The 21,441-nt window shown below is 49.9% G+C and overlaps 6 protein-coding genes across 6 annotated transcripts; 4 read left to right on the top strand and 2 right to left on the bottom strand.

Moving 5' to 3' along the window:
* Positions 1-1,172: 1,172 nt before the first annotated feature.
* On the bottom strand, positions 1,173-5,414 carry LAESUDRAFT_763482 (uncharacterized protein; the record flags this gene model as incomplete). Its single annotated transcript, XM_040913266.1, has 22 exons — positions 1,173-1,251; positions 1,310-1,462; positions 1,515-1,888; positions 1,945-2,144; positions 2,204-2,283; positions 2,345-2,366; positions 2,422-2,457; positions 2,522-2,713; positions 2,775-2,837; positions 2,887-2,970; positions 3,051-3,164; positions 3,214-3,330; positions 3,380-3,430; positions 3,484-3,633; positions 3,707-3,778; positions 3,847-3,909; positions 3,974-4,210; positions 4,263-4,385; positions 4,443-4,555; positions 4,607-4,738; positions 4,791-5,173; positions 5,250-5,414. 22 exons carry the CDS (start codon positions 5,412-5,414, stop codon positions 1,173-1,175), a joined length of 3,003 nt encoding a protein of 1,000 aa, XP_040759483.1.
* Positions 5,415-8,142: 2,728 nt separating this feature from the next.
* On the top strand, positions 8,143-9,310 carry LAESUDRAFT_763481 (uncharacterized protein; the record flags this gene model as incomplete). The annotated part of the gene is made up of 8 exons (XM_040913265.1): positions 8,143-8,312; positions 8,373-8,584; positions 8,638-8,697; positions 8,747-8,791; positions 8,869-8,900; positions 8,956-9,013; positions 9,071-9,206; positions 9,256-9,310. The coding sequence occupies 8 exons, from the start codon at positions 8,143-8,145 to the stop codon at positions 9,308-9,310; spliced, it is 768 nt and encodes a 255-aa protein (XP_040759482.1).
* Positions 9,311-11,168: 1,858 nt separating this feature from the next.
* On the top strand, positions 11,169-11,847 carry LAESUDRAFT_763480 (uncharacterized protein; the record flags this gene model as incomplete). The annotated part of the gene is made up of 3 exons (XM_040913264.1): positions 11,169-11,374; positions 11,431-11,649; positions 11,703-11,847. The coding sequence occupies 3 exons, from the start codon at positions 11,169-11,171 to the stop codon at positions 11,845-11,847; spliced, it is 570 nt and encodes a 189-aa protein (XP_040759481.1).
* A 1,160-nt stretch (positions 11,848-13,007) lies between these two features.
* Positions 13,008-13,632, top strand: LAESUDRAFT_663344 (uncharacterized protein; the record flags this gene model as incomplete). Its single annotated transcript, XM_040905057.1, is given in 3 exon segments — positions 13,008-13,211; positions 13,275-13,491; positions 13,505-13,632. The coding sequence occupies 3 exon segments, from the start codon at positions 13,008-13,010 to the stop codon at positions 13,630-13,632; spliced, it is 549 nt and encodes a 182-aa protein (XP_040759480.1).
* An 893-nt stretch (positions 13,633-14,525) lies between these two features.
* Positions 14,526-17,200, bottom strand: LAESUDRAFT_663299 (uncharacterized protein; the record flags this gene model as incomplete). The annotated part of the gene is made up of 14 exons (XM_040905053.1): positions 14,526-14,616; positions 14,669-14,715; positions 14,972-15,198; positions 15,253-15,291; positions 15,401-15,528; positions 15,581-15,662; positions 15,712-15,808; positions 15,862-15,898; positions 15,956-16,237; positions 16,410-16,539; positions 16,596-16,825; positions 16,883-16,927; positions 16,976-17,085; positions 17,135-17,200. 14 exons carry the CDS (start codon positions 17,198-17,200, stop codon positions 14,526-14,528), a joined length of 1,611 nt encoding a protein of 536 aa, XP_040759479.1.
* Positions 17,201-21,209: 4,009 nt separating this feature from the next.
* LAESUDRAFT_663296 (uncharacterized protein) lies at positions 21,210-21,434 on the top strand (the record flags this gene model as incomplete). Its single annotated transcript, XM_040905052.1, has 1 exon — positions 21,210-21,434. A coding segment is annotated over one exon (225 nt), but the record flags the coding sequence as incomplete, so codon positions are not given.
* Between the last annotated feature and the right edge of the window lie 7 nt (positions 21,435-21,441).

Below are 21,441 nucleotides of genomic sequence, written 5' to 3'. Positions count from 1 at the left end.
CACCGGGAAGTAAAGAATTCAATATGTTCTCCGCATGCGTTTTCTGCTCATGTGCCTGCTGGCCGACAGCGGTCAAGAATTCTGGCGATAAATGATATAGAAAATTGCCCCAGAGAGCTGGAAAGATGGTAGAGGAAACGCAGAGTATAGACGAGCCAATGGTCAGCGGAAGAGCTGCACAGTTTTATTTCTAGTTGCTGAGGACAATTCACTCGACTTCTATCAAACCTGTTTGTCAGTGGCACGCAGCATGAGCAGTGGATCTCTTACGAGCAGGATCAAATGAGACACAACTTGCTCCACGACGTCCGCGTATCGTTGCTTGCCTTTGGTATAGAATCTGGAAACGGCCTTTCTCGTAACCTGCAATGCGGCCTTCAAATCAGCCATTTTGAGTATGTGGAACCGCTTTCAGGAGATCTGGATAGTAGACGATTGGGAGTGACATCGACGCGCAGACGCGGGCCTGCGGCGCTATTGCCAGTACTTGCCAGGTACTACTATACGTACCCATTAGAACTTCGCCTTCGTGCTTTAAGAGGTAATCGTGGCGGATTCACCACTCCAGTCTGGGCTGTCAAGTAGTACTTGTACGCTCTTAAACTTTTATGAAGCCCGAAGAATATGTCTTGGGGACACTTGTATGACTCTGCGGCCACGGTATGCGAATTTCCTCTGTACTCAGCGCCCGTGCTCTTCTTCAATTCTGAGTACTACTGCGAAGAGATGCCATCTTTATCTACTCTATAGATATATATATATATATTTACAAGCAACCTACCCCGGTCTGTACATCAAGGCTTACTCGAGAACACTCGTAATTTGAGCATCCTCTTCAGACCTGACAACATGCCATGATGCCAGTCGAACGTATCGAAAAACGAATCACACAAATGTGATTACTCGTGTGGTTGAGGATCCGTCTTAAGAAGTTTCACGCAGCCTGTATCGGAACTTTCGATGGATTCACATCTCCTTACACATATCCTAGGTCTTCATGCTCTGCATCAATCCATCAATCCCTCCCGGAGGTCTTTCGTAAGGCGTGCGTGCTCGCCTTCGTTCTGCCTCTCGTAGATGGCTCATGACTTCGAGAAGATGCATACTGAAGTTCGTGACTCATAACAAGCATTGAATCACTGGCTGAGCAGTATGGTGCATGGAGAGAGCACTTACTGTTTCGCACCGGCATACTTGATCTTGTCCCTCGTTGATCTCTGATCCTTCTGTTCCTTGATTTTCAACCGGGCACTTGGCACGAGCGCTGTAAATACACATGAGCGAAAGTGGAGGGAAATACAGCACGCACGATCTCCTCGTCATTTCGTCTGATTCTGCAGGAATCCCTTGATGTAAGCTTTCATCTTGAGTTATGTTGACCGCGACGCTTGAGTCCGTATGCTCAACCACGGATGTCCGAACAGTAATGCTCTCGGACGACGCGCATTGTCTTTCTTCCATACTAGCAAGTAAGTTAGAAATCAGCATTTGATAATGAAGCAGGCATCACGTACCCGACAAGCATGCGTTGGAACACCCACGTCAAGTCCCATAGCCAAGAATGCCACTGCATAAGGGTGAAGTTACCACGGGCTTCCTTTGCCGGGAAGCATAAACAAAGTGTGAATGCAACTTGGCTGATACCGTTCACGCCGCCCTTCTCAAGAGCTGGCCACCTCAATTCTTCAGCGTGCGTAGGATGTGAAAGTTGAGAGTCGAGGTCGAGATTACAGATTTGACGAGAGACGGGCTGCAAAGAGTGCCACCACGTAAGCCACTCCATAGTGAAAGTAGCTGGCACCACCCTCTTGCTGGATATATGTTTAGCTGCAACATCGACCCATGTTTGCAAACCGACAGGCAAGGACTCTGCTTGGATTGAGGCTCGCTGTCAGGGAATGTGAGCGTACTTCCAGTGGTGTTCGAACCTTCAAACCTACTTACCGGAAGCATACCGTCGAGTTTGACCATGATCGGAAAGAGACTACGAAGCGCATTGCAGTCCGTTGGAACGATTCCAATTAAGCTCTGCATCTTAGCGCAAACCCACTCAGGCCATTTACCGACGGGCATGGGGTGCCTTACTTCGCCCGCGACGACTGCCCATTCAGGACGAGCCGATTGACACGCATTTCGGCATTTCTCTGAAGCGGAAATCATATCGACACCTCTTCTGATCTTATGAATATGGACAGGCCCTCACCTCTCATGCTGGTCTGCCTATTTCCCGATTTAGCTATCCAATGTCGTGACTCTTCGCGTTCAGAGCCAGTCGTTACCGCTCTGTATATGCACTTGTTAAAAGATATGATGAGTGTCACATCCGCTGTGAATGATTACTGACGAATGGTCCGCTTCTTCACTCGCTGTGGAATTTGAGTTAGATCAGACAGGTTTTGAAAGCAAAGAAATAAATCCTACCAGAAATCAGACCATATTCCTGCATGTTGGTGCCCACTGGTGACATCCACGGTTATTAGCCATCATCTAGAAAGCTGCCTCAATAGAGCCCAAAACGTACTTTCATTCGCTTCCCAGTTCATCGTACTATCAGTTCGGTAACTACTGACGACATTCCGGGACTCGATGTCAATATCCATGACCATTAATGGCAGCGAACTGCTCGACGCTGGTCCTGGACTTAGAGTACGAGCACAACCGGAGGCACCGCGGCGGAGAGTTTGTGACACCCGTCTCGGCGGATGCTGAGATTCTTATGACAAAAGGTTCTAAAAATGAGACATAGTGAGATACTCTGAGATCGACACACTTACCACTACTATCGATTAACGAGTCTTCTGAAGCAATGTCCATTTCTTCGTCGGTGATATCTTCTTCTATGTTGCCATTAGAAACGGCATCAGACGCTCCTTATTATTATCACACCTAGGTCGGAGTCAATAATCATTCTAGTTGCTTTGCGCGGCCGAATCGAGCGAGCCCGCCGGTTGAGGTGCTCTACTGAGCTTTCTGAACGATCAATGCAGCATTTTCCCCGTCAAATAATGTAATCAGCAGATCATAATTCCCTGCGAGGTACTGTATCTCACCTGAGTCGGACACGCCAGTGATCCGAACCGCCTTACGGCTGCGACGAGAAGCTGGGCCCGCATCACTGCTGAGATCTTCTGAAGACCCATCTGACCCATCTGATTCCGTGTCTTCTGTACTTCGGCTTGATCAGACATGGATAATTTGCATGTTTTATCTTACCTGAGTCGGGCACGTCAGTGAACCTAACCGCCTTACGGCTACGACGAGAAGCTGAGCCCGCATCACTGCTGAGCTCTTCTGAAGATTCATCTGACCCATCTGATGTCACGTCTTCTCCTGCACTTCGGTTTGATCAGACGTAGATAATCTGCATATTATATCTTACCTGAGCCGGGCACGCCAGTGATTCTGACCGCCTTGCGTACGCGATGAAGATCTATTTCTCATCATCAGCACTGTAACGATTTATACACGGAACTCTGGTGTTACTCGTGTTGATCACGTTGTCCTCACTTGTTGATTCGTCGGCTTCTTCGCGCCGAAGGACGTTAGAGACGCCGATACCCCGGCTGTTGTCGTCAGGAATGTTGGTTAAGATGTCACGAAGGAATGATGCATCTTCGTCGTCATCTCCATCGTCTGCCCATCATAATTTCAAGTTAGTAGGAATTCTATTAGTTTGAGCGAGCGCGCAAGTGGCCATGAAACGCACTCGACCCTTCGCGAGGGAAAGGCTCGCTCACGAGCATCGGTTGTTCCGAACTTCCACCCGCTCCCGTGGATACTGAGAGACGTTAATTATCAAGTTTATCAATTTCGACTAAGCACTCGTCAGTAACTTGCCTTGCAGACCCGGGCGAACAAGTCGCATTGTAGTGTTTCTAGCTGAATACGGAATTGTACTGCTGCCACGCTCTGTGTTGTGATTTTGTAGGAAGATATCAGTAAACTGGCTTACAGAGCATCCCGAAAGCCTCACCGTCTTGTTCTGCATCGCTGCTGGCCTGTAATACTGACTTGAAACGGAACGTCGGCGCGATCGAAGCTCCGTTCTGCGCTGCGTACAGATGCGAATAGAGTTCGCATAGCTCTGCCTTGCTGTAATCATTTAACCTCTTGAGCGTGAACTGTGTTGGAAATGCAGCCATATCCAAATACATCTCAGGATCCCTTAGGATCTCCTCCCACGGGACACGAAAGGAACCCCCCGCTTGTGCTGCAGATGAGTGTCATCAAGGAGATTGTCAACATAAATCGACGAGGCTCACCCCACTTCTTCTCAAAGAACAGCTGTAGGTAATGCACTATGTCGTCTTTGTCCCACCACAGTTGACGAGCCAATAGCTGAGAGACATTATTCATGCTATCTTGATCTGAACTTCGATATAGTCCTACAGACGAGTGATGTCTAGCTAATCTGTTAAGACTGTACAGCATCGAGAACTCACGGTCTTGATGACGCAGAAATGCCACGAAATGCTCGTCAAATTTCTCCGAAGAACCGGTTGTTCGTCTGATATATTGAGCGTAACGTTCTCCCCCTTCGCATGGGAGGTCGAAACTTACAATAGAAGTGAGGTTTGACTCAGACGTGATGATCGGGAAATCTTACTTCCAAACCCTCAGACCGTCTGCACTTCCGTCCAAAACGCCACCCATCTTCAAGTTAATTGTCCATCCCGGTAGCAGCTGAGCCCATCCCTTCACCACCTTAGAAATGGCGTCGTACAAATCTGGTGCTATACTGATATGCACGAGTCAGAAGTGGTGACACGCTGACTCCACTCCAAACTTACCTTGATATATCTTCTCTCCTCATTTCGTTCCCTTCACGAGCTCTCTGCTGATTGATGGCTTCGGCCTCCTCCAGAAAGCGGACCCGTTTTCCTTGGGGGAGCTGCTTCCAGGCCTTGCTCAGTAGCCGGGCCCGAATCTGCAGTCCCGCTGTATATGGTAGGCCACGCTCTTTTCGCCACGCGCTGACGATCTTGTCCAGCTTCTCCTTGATTGTTTTTGCGAACAGATCGCGTGCGGGAACTGAACGAGGACGACGAAGGACGAAGTTTGCCGTGAACTTTGGTGACGATTTTCGGGTGGATGCAGCAGTGACAGCACCGTCCTGATTCCTTCGCGGACGCTTGGTGGGTCTTCGACGATTCGCAAACCACTTGTAAATCCTCTATCACGACCATAGTCAGGACAGGTAACAAGTGCATGGGATCATCATTGCTTGCCTTCTGAATGGGCTTATCGACCGGAGGACCGAACGCTTCTTCCCATGCGGGTAACACTATGGTATCTACAAATCGCTTTGCTTCGCTACGCTTACCCGCCTCGGCAATGTCGAGGAACCTGTTGAGATGGGACTGTAGGAATTCCAACTTTGCGGGTGTATCGGCAATGCCATCTGTACGAGACATGGCTTCCACAAATTACTGTGCAAGTGGACTAGAGCACGTTGAAAGCGGACACACCCAAGGCCAGTCTTATCTAGCATTGAGACTTATATTCCGCTTACTCCGGCTGTTTCACAGGTAGACGACGGCATTCTGTCAGAATTCTACGTTGTGATGTCAGATTATATTGGAACCATCTGCCGGGAACATGAGCAAAGGGGAGTCCCTGACGAACGGTAGAATATTCAACATTCTTGTGCGCTATCCTAGACGATTTAGCTGCATCGGCAACGAGCTGATGGAGTACCTCCGAGACCACTGCCTTTTCCTAAGAGGCGTAATTGAACGGATTAGGTGGAACTCACCGCCGATGCCACGCAATAGTACCTTCGGACCGCCTTCGCAACCAATGTATTGAAATTATCGTGGCCATACAGGAATCGAATCGACCCTGTGCTTCTATTGTCTCAGAAGCGGAACAGCAGCGTAAGGGTCATTGCTGGAGCTAGAATCATTCCCTGGCCTTCGAAGTTCGCGTTCTACAACGAAACGTCAGCAAACATATCAAAGCACCATATTTGCAAATATCGTGCATCCCGGACGAGAGCGGCCCTAACAAGCATTCGTAATCAGACAGTCCGAGTCGTAGAGCATGTGGTGGTCGCTCCCAATCAGATACATCTCGAAGTCATGAGGTTCGAAACATCGATGTGACCGCGAAGCCAGGGTTGCGACCGATGTGATTGATAGTTACATTGAGATACGCTCTGGCAAAAAGGAAGCGACAAATGCAATGAGAGTTTTCTCCCCAGCAACCCAAGTTGCGATAGCGAGAGTTCAGTGACAGTCGAGAGGCGGAAAGAGCTAGGAGACTTTAAGCCTCAATGCAGCGCCCGCATTTACGGGCAAGCTGGCACAAGAGGGCATGAACGAGGTCGGAGAAAGAGCCTTAGAAGCAGTCCTCACACGATGCGATCAGCGTCAGACTTCTCCCTCAGAAGGGCCCACATGTCAAGGTGAACGACAGCTGTGAAGTTCTTGTGTGGGTCAATCGACACAACAGGGGAGAAATTGCGTAAGCCTTCTTTGGAGTGGAATTGTGATTTGCTGGACTTCTCAGGGAAGAGTCAAAAATCCCTTGCAACCTGGATCGGTAACTCTGGCAGCGTATATATCTATAGTGGCATCTATATTCATGATGAGATGAATTAACGACCTGTTTTCGAACGTAAACTTGTTCTGCAAGGCTCAGCTGAAATGTATCCGAAACTCACCCGATTAAATCGATGACTTTGATTCAGAGTTCCGTTCAGAATGACACGATTGGCTTGTAGCGCATGGCCAGGGCATGGATCCTATCTATCAAGATCTGCATGCAGTAAATGGTAACCCAGCCCTATAACGGAAAGACATGCCATTTGAATTGAGACAGGTGGGATGCAGGGATTCTGTCACTCAAACTTGAACTCTGGCACGCTGAACTTCTTCTAGGAAGCAAATAAAAGCCCCATAACTCCGAAATCTGCACGCTAGCGTGACACGTTGATCTGAAGCTCTGACAGTCGGGCACATTCTAGTTGAAAAGTGAAACAAATCAGTTCTACCCTCACATGGGTGAGAATTCGAACTCTCGCAGTCTTCTACGCCCGAGAGTATGTCTAGTCCAAGGGTAGAGAGCACGAGGATTGACATCTTGACGTCCTCGTGGGCTTGCATTGGAAGACTAACGCGGCGCGGTGGCAGACACAGGGTTAGACCTCTAATGGCGCTTAATGGTTTTCTTGATATGTTTATGTGATACTCACGAGAAAATGCAATGTGAATCCGATAATAATTTTGCCACCTCGTAGCGCTCATTTGCTAGAGACCTTCCTTCGACTACACTTAGGAAAGGCGGGAACCGGAAGGCTGCCACTCGATTAACAACGCACCGAGTTCAATGGATCGATCGAGCAGCCTGCCGTCTCAAAAGTTCGGCACTTCGCGAGACGGATGCTCTGTGGAACGTCAAATCCCGATGGGCCCAAAGGCAATTGTGAGAATACACGGAACAGCTTACATGGGCCATAGGTAGGTATCAATGACAACTCTACCGTTCAGTTGAGTCACGACGAGACGTCTGTCACCACCTGGAAAGTCGAATGCAAGAGCGGAAGCATTCGGTTTCATGCAGAATGACACACGCCAACATGTCGTGATTACATTCTTGGCCTCCATGGAGAAATGTCGTGGCAAGGATGACACATGTAGACACAGATGGAATGTTCGTCATGCTATCGTCTCCGTTTCAATTGCGCAAGCAGTCAGCCGAGTCTCTGCCAGCTGTCGGGTTCATCCGGTTTAAGCTCCCATGCACCCAGGGACGGGAACACGGCGGAAGAATCACCTGTGTCCATGTGCTCACCGAATGGGAAAGCACACGTACGATTGCCAACTTGTGAACAGTGGAGTAGAATGAATGGGCCGGCGATAGAAGTGTCATCCCTGGCAGATCTCTGAGCAGATCGTTCTCGGTCAAATAGCGCGGATACGAACCTGAGACTCCACAGGAAGTTGTGATGGAGCAGTTATTCATCGAAAACACGAGACCACGCTCCTGACGTGAATGTGTGCTACTGTCACAGTGTGGCCGTGGGTGCCAATGGCCCGTAGCAGGACTACAGAATTCGAAGAGACAAAACATGGGGTGTAGCTGGTGGCAAACGGCTCACCCGCAGACCGCAGACTTCGCCCTGCACGAGACGACTCCCGGATGCCTCACCTCGACCCAGACGGCGGAATCATTCCGACAGTCTATCCACACGATGAGGACAATCCGGAGGACCCGCACGGCTTCCGCCCGTTTCGCCGCTACATTAATCGATCAGAAAGTGTACCAATGCAGTATGATCGCTCCAGTGCTAGGCTCATTCCATTTTTGTGGTATGTCGAAAGCCCTGAGAGATCAAATCCATGCTGCTAATGACATTGTTTCGTGTGTAGGCCGGTCTACGAAGACAATCAGCGCGTTCCTCCTCAACAGTTCGCTGAATATCGCCGTACGCACCAATTTCGGAATCCTGGCTGCATGTGTGCTTCGTTGGACACAAGCACCACAGCCTATACTGAGACAGTCGTCACGACCTTCACGATCAACCGCGGCCTTAACAACCTATGGGTAGCTCGCTGCTCAACCGGGATGTGCAAATACTTCCGTGAGTTATTTTGTTCGAGGTGCTGTTATCCTTCTTTGCGGACAATCGGGCAGTCTATTTAGAGAAATATTATGTCCTACGGGATCTTCAGGTCAAGAACTATCCTTGCAGAGGTAGGTCTTAGCTGAGTGAATGGATATTCGTGATATGAACGCTTTGCAGATGTGATCACCGAAGTCGATATACTCCCTGAACGAACAAGAGATGGTGATGACCCGTCAATAATCATCGTAATCAGCGGGCAACTGATTATGCACCGACCTCTTAGCCCGTCCGGCAAATAGGGGTGAAGGCAGTACAAAATCAAGAAGGCCCGGTGAGTAGCATCACCTTCCAAGATGCATTGTGCTGACTGGAACGTTCTGTTGCAGCGTCCGGTGGTGGCAGTACCAACGACGGCTCCCGCAACGGCGGACCCAACAAACGGCGGTGAGGTAGAATTTCTGTATTTTTCTTGAAGCACAGAGCTAAAGTACGGTGCGTTAGCCGTAAACTGCAGCGTGAACGGCAGCGAAACGTCGATACTTAGCGACACCTTCGATCATCGAAACGCATCTGCCCGTTTCATGAAGTTGAACTGTCAGGATGACCCCGGTCTATCTGAAGAAGAATTTCACGCCATGTTTGTACAATGCCTCTGCGGGAAGATGATGACTCATGAGGCGCTTCAGTACCATGAATGCTCGCCTTGATGAGCAGAGATCGAGACAAGCTCTGACGCTTTAATCATCGATCTTTTGTTACCTCGTACCATATTTTGCTAAGCGATTCATGTGCTTCCTGACTCTTGATATAACCTGTAATGCGCTGTGACAACACTGAGGTTGTTTTGTTTCACCCATCTTACGCGAGAATCAGAGTAAGATATGGGCGACGCGGAAACTCAAGAGCGTGCTGGCATGGTCATCCGCAGTGCCAGTGACCCTCAAGGGGACGGCAATGCCGAGCAGAAGCCGAACGTTCCATAAGCAAATGTGAAGCCTGCCGTAATCCCTACAGCCCCAGTTTTCTGTGTGAATTGCTCGTAAAAACCCCGAATTTCGATGCTGCGCAATCCTCTCTGTGTGGCATCTAGCCGCAGACACATGATGTCGGCGAAATCCGAGCGACAGAATGGCTGAGTATCTCGCAGCCTTCTGATGGTGGATTTGTTGCCTATGTCTCGGAGCACGAATAAGAGATGATTCAAAACGAAGCGAAGAGAACCAATACAGAGCCCACAGTTGCGCTTTGGCGGTATTGTCCACTCACACTGACTCATATCGGAAACCGGTCTTTGATCATCGATAGAGCATCACCAAGAAGGATTACTATATCGGGGGCATCACGGCGAACTGAGGACCGCCAAGGAAAGACTTATCGGGAACATCACGGCGGATACACACTTATGCTATATCTGGAACGCTCCGGAGGATCGTGTCTTCTAGCCCTCCTAATATAAATATGTCAGGAACAACCCAGCGACCTGGCTGAATGATATAATAGGAACATCGTCAAGAAGAGATACTATATTGGGAGCATCCCGGTGGACTGCGGAACCCCGAGGAATGACCTTATCGACAACATCACGGCGGACATACTTGCGATGCCCGATCGACAGGCGCTACAGAGGGTAACATGCTGTCAACTGCCAATCGCACATTGGCATGTTATCGGTTGCGCGTCAACCGTGCCGGTAAGTGGAGGACAAAAAGCAAGTTCAAAATGAACGCTTACCTGAGAATCAGCTGAAATTCTCGCGTTGCTTACATTCCGCAGATGGTCGCAATGCAAACCTATGGAAGGCCCAAAACAGGCAGGTATCTTCATCACGACGGAGCCTCGAGTCTGTTGAATGAGCGATCTTGAATCCTACCGCTCCCTCGTATCTCTTCTCTGAGATCACGACCTGAGGTCGAGCCTGCTTCGATCTGTACACCTTCCTTCATAGGCATTGATGAATTACTCTGCACCATTCTCCTTTGATACGGCATCTGATAACACGAGGTCAGCAGTGACTGAACGGGTCATGGAAGGTGTGTTCTTTATTGGGATTCTAAATGAGAATCACGCTCAGAGAACGACCCGTTTTCATTCCGTCATTTAGCCGGACTTGCTGCCCGGACAGAAGTGGGTGGGTGGTGTGATCTTCGCCGTGCTCATAACGGACAATTTACTAATTCTTGGGCCTAGCTCGGGAGAGCTCCGTTCATGAGGATCTTTATGATAGAGCAACGTCGTCGCAAAGCGAACGGCGTAAAGGGGGGCTTAGTTGCACAGGTGAGTGATTGCATTCCTCGTATTGTCTATATCGGCCGCATCTCAGTGACTGCCTATATTGATGCAGAGTGTCGTAGACGGAAGATCAAATGTGACAGGTTTGGCTATCACGGTTTGGCTGTGTGCTGTGTCTGATGCTTGTTCCGTCCAACAAGAGCTCGACCCTGTGGTCCATGCACTCAAAGAGGCTCGACATGTGAGTGGGTTATGTTGGAGCCTGAGTGAGTATGATCTAAGCATCTTGATGATTAATTTCTAAGAAGCGCTAAGTAAGAGAGATGTAACTCGACGCGAAGTCGAGGACTTGAAGGCGCAAATGAGAAGCATGCAGGCTGACGCCCTCAAAGATCGCGCGAAGATCAGCGGTTTGGAAACCGAGATGCTGGAACTGAAGGACATCGTTCGAAATTTCGCCATTAGCCCCGACTCAGGAGCGACCTCCTCATCTCAGGCAAGACTGGATCCCTCGTCATCTACACAAACACAGAGCATACAGATTACTCGTCGTTCTACAAAACCTATGCCCGCTCAGTACGTGCTTTCCTGCACTTCGACTTTTGGGATCTAATGCTCCATGTTTTGAAAAGAGCCTTTCGTGGGTCCGGCATGCAGTATTCAACTCCTCGCACATACAAGTTCTTGCCCCCCATGACTAACTTCGAGCCGGTTGTCTGTGAAGCTAACATTTCCTCTGCTCGCTCGAGCTTCTCCGGCCCACCTGCCATCGAGGATTCAACCGCAATACCCCTCCATGAAGCTGGGGGCCAACCATCTGAGAGGGACATCTCTATTCCTTCGTCTGTATTGTCAGCGGCGCGCAGATCAGAATTATGCCCAGAGACTCAAGACGTGCCAACAGAACCGTACTTAGCATCGAGATCTTCTCATCGAGTTGCTTCACCGTCCGATGGCACGAATCATATGCGCTCGAGAAGGGAGATGCTATCACTGGCGGCGATCACGAATCAAGAGCCGTATTCTGCATCCCCTCGTCAGACAGGTGATATGCATTTCTAGGGATGTGCAAATCGTTGTGCGTATGAGGAGGTTCTGTGATTTGTTTAGATACTTGGTCGTCCACACCCTAATCCTGAGCGAGAAGAGCACCTCGTGCTCTCCGCGGACTGCAACATCACAGTACAGTTGGTCAAGCTGAACTGACCAAGTCCGTCTCAGTCAATGCTGGTTTCGTTAAATGACCCGTTCATATCACGCTGATAGACAGGCAATAACGGACTGGGTGCAACGGCGTCTCTTGTGATACAGTATCTCGCAATATTTTCATTACAATAGCATTTTTCAGAGAGCTGCATGCGAAAACATAAGCGGCCCATCTCATAACCATGCGACAGCCAGGGAACTCGAGGTTCGTCTGCTACGAGAAGCTGTATTGACCATCCCTGGAAGGTGTGACTATAGAATATCGCGTGAACGCGGTCACGTGATAGGACGCGTAAAGCCTGGTGCGACTGTGATTGTCCAGTCGCTGCATGCAAGACAGTCTTCTTCTCGATTCATGCCTGTATGCCTGCCAAGTATCGTCATTATCAGCTTTAAAGGCAACGGAATGATCTACCACTCTATGCGCGACGGATACGTTCTACTGAACCACGCGTTCTTTCAGATGACTCCTCCATAGTCAATGACACGGAATGCTTCCATGGTTCCGTGCACGATTGTTTCCGAGGGGCCATGGGCCATAGGCTTCAAAGCTGCCGGTGTGGACTTGACGAGCAATTTTGTTGCACAAATGTGAATCCGTGCAATTCGCAGCATTGAGCATGATCTTTCCCTGAAACGTTCTTGCGTCGCCTCGCTGAAGTGCCTGGTCAGCAAAGCAGGGGATGCATATTATAGATCTGATACTGCATTATTACGACGCTCATACTAAAAGGCTCATCAATGCCCCACCTTTTCATTCACGAGACGCCTCACGTTCCACCATCCAAGTCGGACCAGCTGCGCCAACTCCACCCCTGCGGAGTGGAATTGTTTATTTCTTCGCAATCTCAGTAGCAAAAAGTCTTCGAAGCCAACCAAACAGTCGAAATTCGCCCCGCTGCCGGTGGTTGTCTGTGTCTTATGCGCAGTTACGAATGCATTGCTACTCTTCCTCGCCCCCGCCACGAGTACGCTTGCGGAACGGCTTAATAAGCGAGACGTGATGCTTCATCTCCGTCGGCCATCGCAATTCATTGGTCTCGATCGAATAGCAAGTCCATCGCCTCCGACTCCTTTCCATTTCAACAATTTTCCCATCATCATCACCTCCATTGATGACGCGCACGGGAATCGAGTGTTCGACAACGATTCCGGGAGATATCTGGGACACTCTGGCGGTATCTCATCTGGGCAGCAGAGGATCCTTGTGACCGATACGCTGAGTGCTCTCGTGCCATTTTAAGTCCTCTACCCAACTCGCTGTCGCTAGGTATCGACCATCATAAAATTCCGAGCCATCGATCGCGGAATGGAAACCTGCGAGCTGAATATCGACCTTCCCTCTCAGCAACCCAATTCGACCTCATACTCCGGACACTCTGTATCCGTGTCTCTATATCGTATCGACGCTTCGTTCCCCATCGACGCGAAGACACTCTCTTACGACACTCGGCCTGCACGGTTGTTCAAGCTCGATGACATCTATGGTGGCTGTGTAAGTCTCTCATTGGCACCACAAGTGCTCAGTCGCGTCAGAGGAGGTACTGAGCTTTCAGCTAGCACGCGCGTCGTCCTTTAGCGACTATGACTGTCATACAGAGTGGTGGCGACCGAGATGGGACTGGTGACGGACCCGGTGTGCCGCTGTGTTCAAAGCCCAAAATACTCTGACTGACGTTTCCATCAATTTCTACTAGGATTCTATATCACAAAGTATTCCACAGTTTAAAGACTGCAGTGTTGAATTATCTCTCTATTAGGTAGTTTGATGAACGCCACGTCGGCAGTGCTTTGGGACATTTGTGCTCGCCGTTGGTATGCATTACTCATACCAAACAAGTCAATCCCTCTGGGCAGCCCATTCCATCTATTCTACATTGTTTCGATCAAGCACATCATACACGATCTGCCAATCCTGGCAGACCGCTTCATCTCCAATCCTATTCTTTGCGTAACCGCGCTCCATGAAATCGCCCTCTTCCAACGCATCCGACGCGAAGCAGAGCCTGAGGAACGTCTAGCGACGATGATTCAGACAATGGTGAAGATGCGACGTAGTCGGGTCTGTCAAGCCTACGAGGCCCCGGTGGATGCGGTAGAGGAAGTGCAGCTGGAGCCAGAGCGTCATCACGAAGAGGCGATGTTGCGGACCTGGAGAGGACGTCGGGCTACATATATCACACAGAAATGTACATACTGAAATATCACGCGTCTCCACCGCGTGTGACCTGCTCGTCGTACTAGCGAGCGTTGCCCGCACCGGCCTTATCATTATTTGTCACAGTCTTCTCTCACGTAGCAATATGTGATGACTCGAGAATTTCATTTTTGATTTGTTCTCACTGGTCTGTACAAGCCAATGAACACACGATAAGAAGCTCCCAACCCGGAGCTCGAAGAAATTCAAAACACAAGGCGGTCCTGGGACTTTCTCGGACTCACTGTCTTTTTTTGGTGACGGCAAGAATATAAAAGCATCATAGACCGGATTTGAGCTTTTCTGACGAATACATTATGATAGTCAGAGAGATGCAGAGTTTACCACCTGGCCACTATTATCGATGTAACGTGCAGTTGCGGCAATGCGAAAGTCCATCGGTATAACAGTATGCCTCGTCAATTGTTAACTTCACTGATCTTTCCAAGTCATATTCGGCAACTCACTCATAATATGTCTGCACACCTGCTCCTTCCATAATCAGAACATCTCCCTGGATCGTTATCAGCTAAGAGGGGCATAAATGATGAACATCATGCTTACATGACGGAGACACAGAGTAAGCGCATTCCCCCTCAGAGCATTCTCCGTGTGTTTGCTGTAATGGCTAAGTAGACGGAAGTGCATCTTTGCACATGACCCCAGCGACAACGATGCAACGGTTGGGCCCAATCCTAGCTCGCTGTCACTGTGGAACTATCATTGCTCCGTTAAGCAAAAGATGGACAAGCCAGCGCGAAACTACTTACTCCCATGCTCTGTTTCTCCATGTATGCTGCACTGAGGACCTCATTGAACCCATACTCGGTATTGAGAGCTTCTTTCACACGTTGGTTGATGAGATCGCGAGCTCTACAAACAGCACTCGGAGCACGCTCCCAAGTGATCGTGCTGTCCGTTCCTCCGACATACTGTGCACGATAGGCGAGATGGTCATGTGCCTGAGTGACACCTCGTACCTGATATGATTCACCGCCTGTGCGTAATTTTAAGTGTTAGCACCAGTAGACAATAGCATTTTGTAACTTACAATTCTGTGAGAAATATTTTGTCAACAGTGTACCTCTGCCTGTTGAATGAATTCTACACAATATGTACGACAAAAGGGACAAATGAGCATACATTTATGCTAAATGGAATTCAGTCCACGAAGACCCAAGATTCAGCAATCTAGATACATACAGCTCGTAGCGGCGATCTTCGGAACAGGAGCTTGCCATTTGCCGCTTGTTCTTGATATTCTCGGAATATTGCATCTGCATCTGCATTGATTCCACCGCTGCCGATGATTAAATAGATTCGTCCGCTGCAAGGCGCCTCAATGCTGCTGATTACGGGAGATGCAGGGAGTCACCGACCGGGAATGCGGAAGTAGGTATGTGTATACCATGCTGAAGGAATTCCCCGTCTTGAAGAACCTGGTCTGGGCTATTACTATCCCTGAAAGCCAGTTCTGGCAGGCTACGTTTTACAGAGGTGCTGAACTCACCAGAATCCGGTGCGACCCAATGAGTACGGAGCTTTGGCGTTACTTGATCCCAGAATTCATTCGGTTCCCTGATTCGTCCGGGAACCGCATGTGTCTCCTGAATCAATTGTGAATGAAGTCGTAGACGATCTCAGGGGGGGTGTTTCGTACCCCGCAATATCTGCATGACCAGCGCTCCCACATATACCTATTCATTATATGGTTAGCGTACCAAATCCAAGCGAAATAATCAATCAATTATTACCTGCTAGATAGACGTCCGCATTTGATGCAGTGCCACCCCTTACAGATAGTACAACTTGTGGGTAAAGGAGGCCGGAGCTGCTCTATTCTCTCCGGGGCGAAGTGCAGCAACTGGAGAAATTGCGCAGAATAATGCAGATGTGCTGGAGGATGGTCGCCTTGAGATGTCCGCCAAAAAGCTTTACACTCTGGTGACAAGCAAATCCAATCTTGAACGTAGATCATCGGTGATTGTTTTCGACAGAATCGACATGTGAAGGCGACAAGGTCGTTCTCTGAGCAGCTATCATCACCACTTTCAGCAACAGCAGGCACAAGACGAACCAGGGCTCGTACCATGGTGGGTTGAGTCTGACTGACATGTCCGTGGCAGCAGCGGGGTCATGGTCTTTGGCCGAAGTTGTAACGTCACAAGATTCTGAATCACGTCAGTTTGGCAGTCCAATGTGAGATACCAGTGCACGTCACCTTGTCCCGAGTCATGCGCTGTCATCCACCAAGGAGTGCCTTGCTCTTCGCACCATTGGAAAGCGAACTTGTATCGAACTACATACCCTCTCACGTTGTTTTCCGGTTGTCGCTCAGCTACAACAGGTCGCATTCATCAATGGAAAGAGTTCTCGCGTATCGGTGCAACTTACCCCATGCATGTGCGATACGATAGAACCCAAGCACAACGTAGGTGTACCGGTCCGTAGCCAAGTCATATGGAAACAAGCTATATTTGTCATCTACCATGAGAGCAATGGGGCGACCTATGCGATGTGTGTTCAACAGGGCGCGCACGGATTTGTCCTGCGCTTGTTGGTCATCCGCTTCTTGTACTTGACTAGTTCCGTCCTTTCTACGCAAACTCTTTGCCCTACCACCACTGCCCGGTTTTATCTCAGAGATTAGCAGAGGTAGCTCAAACCGATATGGCACGAACCCATGAGATATGATAAGGCGGCCGTTGTGGGCGAAGACATCGCGACTTGAAACTTGTGAGCTTTACCCTCTCTCAAGCCAAGGAGAGACGTACCTTGAAGAGAACGCGCTCAGGAGATAACCCTTCACCACACCTCCTGTGTAGTATACACCACCGTGATAATTCCTAAACCAGTCAAAGGACTCGCAGACCTCTTGTCTCGACTGTTTAGCGCATCAATATGATATCGCGTACAGATAGTCCTACACAGACCTCTGCCCAAATTGGAGGTTTCGAGTGTAAGCGAGGTCGCGGAGCATCGCGACGATTATCAGGCATATAAAGAGCTGCCGCTGTGGGAGGCGCAAAGAACTGCCTCAAAGACTCCGGCGCTATTTCGAGTTTGGATGGTCGGTAATTAGCTTCGAATGCTGCTGCACTAAGAGAAGAAGATCTTCGAAGAGTCTCCGCGTTGTCCGAGTCGCTAACGATCAAAGATGGTAGACGCCCAATAGTTACGTTTGTGCTGGCCGGGTCAGCAAAGGCGCGCGTACTCGACTCTCCGAAAGCAACCACCTCGTTCAAAGGAGTCTCATCCTCGCTCGAGTCGGGTGGCAACCCATGTGCGCCATTCTCGTCGGCATCTTCCCAGTCGCTTATTGCTATGCCCGATGCCTCCCTACGTAGCATCTTTTCCGTAGCAGTATCTCGGATAACCCTGTCAAAGTCGGCAAAAGTGGCAGGTTGCCCTAGCGCAGACGGAGCCGATGCATCACGTTCTTGAGTCGCAACTGGGCGGCCGGGACGGCGTTTTGGTAGCTTCTCAGTTTGGCGCGGGACGCTGGAAGCGGACGAAACTTGTTCCGGATCTGCAATATCGAGCACGAGTCGAGCGTGCTTGTTCGTCGTACTATCATGATGATCGGGTGTGGCTTGAGGTGGCACATGCTCCTGATCATTTTGAATGGTTCGTTGAATCGACGCAGCACGTCGAGCAATGCTCGTCTGAAAGACGTCAAATTAGAGGGAGTGATGATGTGATAGGATAAACGACCTACGGAACGGGTCTCGTTGAGGTTCTGCTCAAAAGAGACGCGCTGCATGCTGCGCGTTTGTTCCAATACTCCTGCTGCACCCATCAATGCAGAGCCTATTTCACCACCTATGACGTCAGCGTCACCGCGCCGCCGCTTCACGTTCCGGCTTGGGAGTGATTCTTTCGGTCCCCTTTTATTGCCTCGCTCTGATTCTTGAGCTTGGGACCTCACGCCCTCTGCGTGGTTTGAGTCATTCTTGCGAATCCTTCCGAGTGTTGTTTTGTTGAGTGATTGAGACAACGACTGCTGAGTGGTAGCCGCAGATCTTCCAGGAGGCGCTTCACGTCCAATATTGCTCTGGACTCGGAGCTGGTTGGAAATGACCATGCTTTCTTGTTTCCTGCTTTCCACGACTGATTGTTGAGTAGAGACAAGTACGACTTGTGCCTTAGGGATAGCCGGGAGGGCATTGGAGGGACGTGGACCCTTGGGAATAGAATTATGTGCCGTCTTCCTGAGTGTTCCATACTTGTCCTTGCCTTGCGTCGGCTGGTGCACAGGGACTTTGACAGATATCCTGTGCGAATTGTCCTGCACTTCTGGTTCGATGTAACCATAATGACTTCCAAAGTCGAACAAGCTCATGTCTTTGGCCAACATCGAGAGTTTGTCCCTATGTGAGGCAAGCCTGCCGGGCAATCGTCTCCTAGGGGCTTTCGAAATGGCATATTGCACATCGTCGAGTCGATTTGCGGGCGTGTTGACTTCCAAAGAGCTATCATTGCCCATGAATTCTGACAGCAATGAGAAATCACTGTCATCGTCGTCGGGAACTGATTCCAAGCGGGTGGAAGGAGCGAGAGATGACGGCCTCTCATGTTCAGATGGTGGGCATGACGACGACGAGGTACTCGCATTGGTCCATTTACGCTTGTTGCCAATGATTGCCAAGAGGCTCGATTGGCCACTTTTGGAAATCGGAAGAAACGGCTGTTCCATAGTTGCGGTGGTTGGAGGACCTTCAATGACGAATCTCTGGTCTGATAACGCATCTAGTCCGACACATCAGCGCTGAACAATTACGAATGCTAGCCGGCAAATCCCTCACCACCTTGAGGCTCGTTGGAATGACTCTCAGTGATCGTTGGAAGCTCTCGAGCTGCTGAGCCATTTTTGCAACCGATGTTACGTGAAGGCGTACTTTGAGAATACCTGAAGGATTGAGGATCCTCCTCAGCCTGTCTGACCTCGCCATCATAGGGATCCGGGGAGAAGTTAACGTGTGCTCGCTTAGCCTTCTTCGACTTCGCCCGTTTCCTCCCATTTTGCCGGCTATCTGATCGAAATGCCCTCTCCGAGACCGTATTGGACACGACAGTGCTTTGAGTATACTGGCCTCCCAAGGCATTGAATGTGATGGAACACGTGAAATTCCTATCGCGACGTTCTTTATTGAGAAGGCAAAGTGCATTCAACTTGCTTCCTTGAGCGAGATGCCAGTAGAACTCGATGAATATTTCAAGGCCCCCATTTTTGACTGATATCTGCTCTCGACCCTGGAAGTCATCGGCGGATGGGACCGCAAAAGCGAATTCCAGCCATTTTTGAGCTGCAATGAGCTGAATAGAACATTATATATCGTAAATGAACGTATTGGCTGGAGATAATTTTACATTGTACTCACATCGTCTGGCCCTAGCTCATTCTCCATTCTCTTGTACCAGTCAATCACACTACCATTTCTGCTGCCGCATACCTCCTTGCGGAGACGGAACTGAGTCAAGAACGGCTCATCTAGTAGAAGGTCGTCGTCATCCCAGGTCAATGGTAACCTGAGCATCGTAATATGGTTGCAAATGGTGCAGCACACAAGCGGGTACTTGCGCGATGAGCGAAAAAGGGGAGCGGTATTAGCACGTAGACACCGCTAGTATTGGTGAGGATAACGATGGGAATTGCGCGAACAGCTCAAGTCCATCAGGCTTCCTCGTGCTATTTGGATCTTTCTGTGGGCAGGCTGTTCGTCCGATTACGAACGTGATGATACGGGTGAGCGCTTCGAACCGGCTCCCATGCGAATTTACTAGCAGCACATCCTCTCCAACATTAGGTCTGCTCATTGGTGGCAATGTCGTCACTGTCACGGCTGAGTCGAAAGGTGTTCGCGAAAACCCTTTCGGCCGCACCCTATCCGGGACAACATGGGACAACATGAAAACGGACAGGGAGATCGAGGATCAGCCTACCTCTCAGGACTCTGGAACGGGGGCCATTGAGCTTGGGGTCGACAAGGCTTTGCGCAGCTTGCCATTGCATCCCGACATCTTCGATCAGAGATTGGCGAAGAACTGCGCCGGAGATATTTCGCCAGTGTGGACATCGCCGTCCAAATAGCGGAGATCAAGAGGCGCGTCTGATAGGTGCTTCCCGCTTTCAAACGTGGAACACCTACGCGCGCGGGTATTTATACAATTCGTCGCAGTGCTCAGATCCCGTTATCCAAACTTTATCAAATGGTTCCTGACTCCGTCAACGCCATTTTCTCGGCTCAATCTCGAACCTATACAATGAAATACAGTGTAACGCACGAGGCACCTATGGGCTCACCTGCCACAACTTCTGATGCTTTTACCGCCGGATCCGGTACTGCAGAATAGAGCCTGTTTAAGGAATGCGGACGTCGCCGCGGCTGGTGGCTGGTGACGTGGTGACCTGCACGGACAGTCCACGGTGGGCGAAACCCTAGCTCCTGCCTGCATTACTTCATTCTCTGGCATATGGCGGGCATCGCGTGAGATCACGTGGCCTGCGAGAGCTGCAACGATGCGAGCAGCAGAGCGTGGGAAGAACTTGTCCCGAACAATAAATGGTGGAAATAAGCAGAATTTACTGAAAAGGCAGGGCGATTCTTCGCCTTTCCTACATCGGCTCTGACCTTTCCAGAGCCAATCTATAATTACCCCCGTGAAGTACCCCCGTACGCATGCCGTACGCGCGACGCTGAGGCCCTAACCATAAATGAGTGGCGCCCAGACTAGGCCGGGCGCTAGAGCATTGTTTTGCGGAGTCGAGCGCCCATGCGTTTCTCTCTGTGATAATTCTGTGGCCCTCCTGCCTCCTGCGTGCTCGCCTCCAATCAATGTGCATCGCATAGCTGGAAGACTCGCTTATACTTCTATCTATCTGATATAGTTTGCACGTCGGACTGATTGTGACTGTGGAAGCGTCCTGCTATCTGGCTCTGCCAACTGTTATTTGGAGTCGTTCTGCTGCTATCCTGTTCTTCGCGCAGCCATGTCTCCAGACTCGGTCAGCAAGAGCTCACTCAGCTGTCCCCAGAATCGATTTCCTCGCTTGTCTCTCCATCGGATCCTGTGCGCAATGTCGATCCCACGAACGCAGATTCGCATCCGGCTAACATCATCATACCTCGTCCGCCTGACGTCGGAAATAACACTACGGTCAAGGACTGCATTGTCTCGACCATGAAGCAGGTGCGCATGGTACACACCCACATCGTTTACAAGGATTGCTGACGGTAGT

Source organism: Laetiporus sulphureus (genome assembly GCF_001632365.1).
Source record: "Laetiporus sulphureus 93-53 unplaced genomic scaffold LAESUscaffold_56, whole genome shotgun sequence".
In the NCBI taxonomy this organism is placed as follows: Eukaryota; Fungi; Basidiomycota; class Agaricomycetes; order Polyporales; family Laetiporaceae; genus Laetiporus; species Laetiporus sulphureus.
The sequence above is the reverse complement of the archived record's forward strand: the minus strand, read 5'-3'. Positions and strand labels throughout refer to the sequence as shown.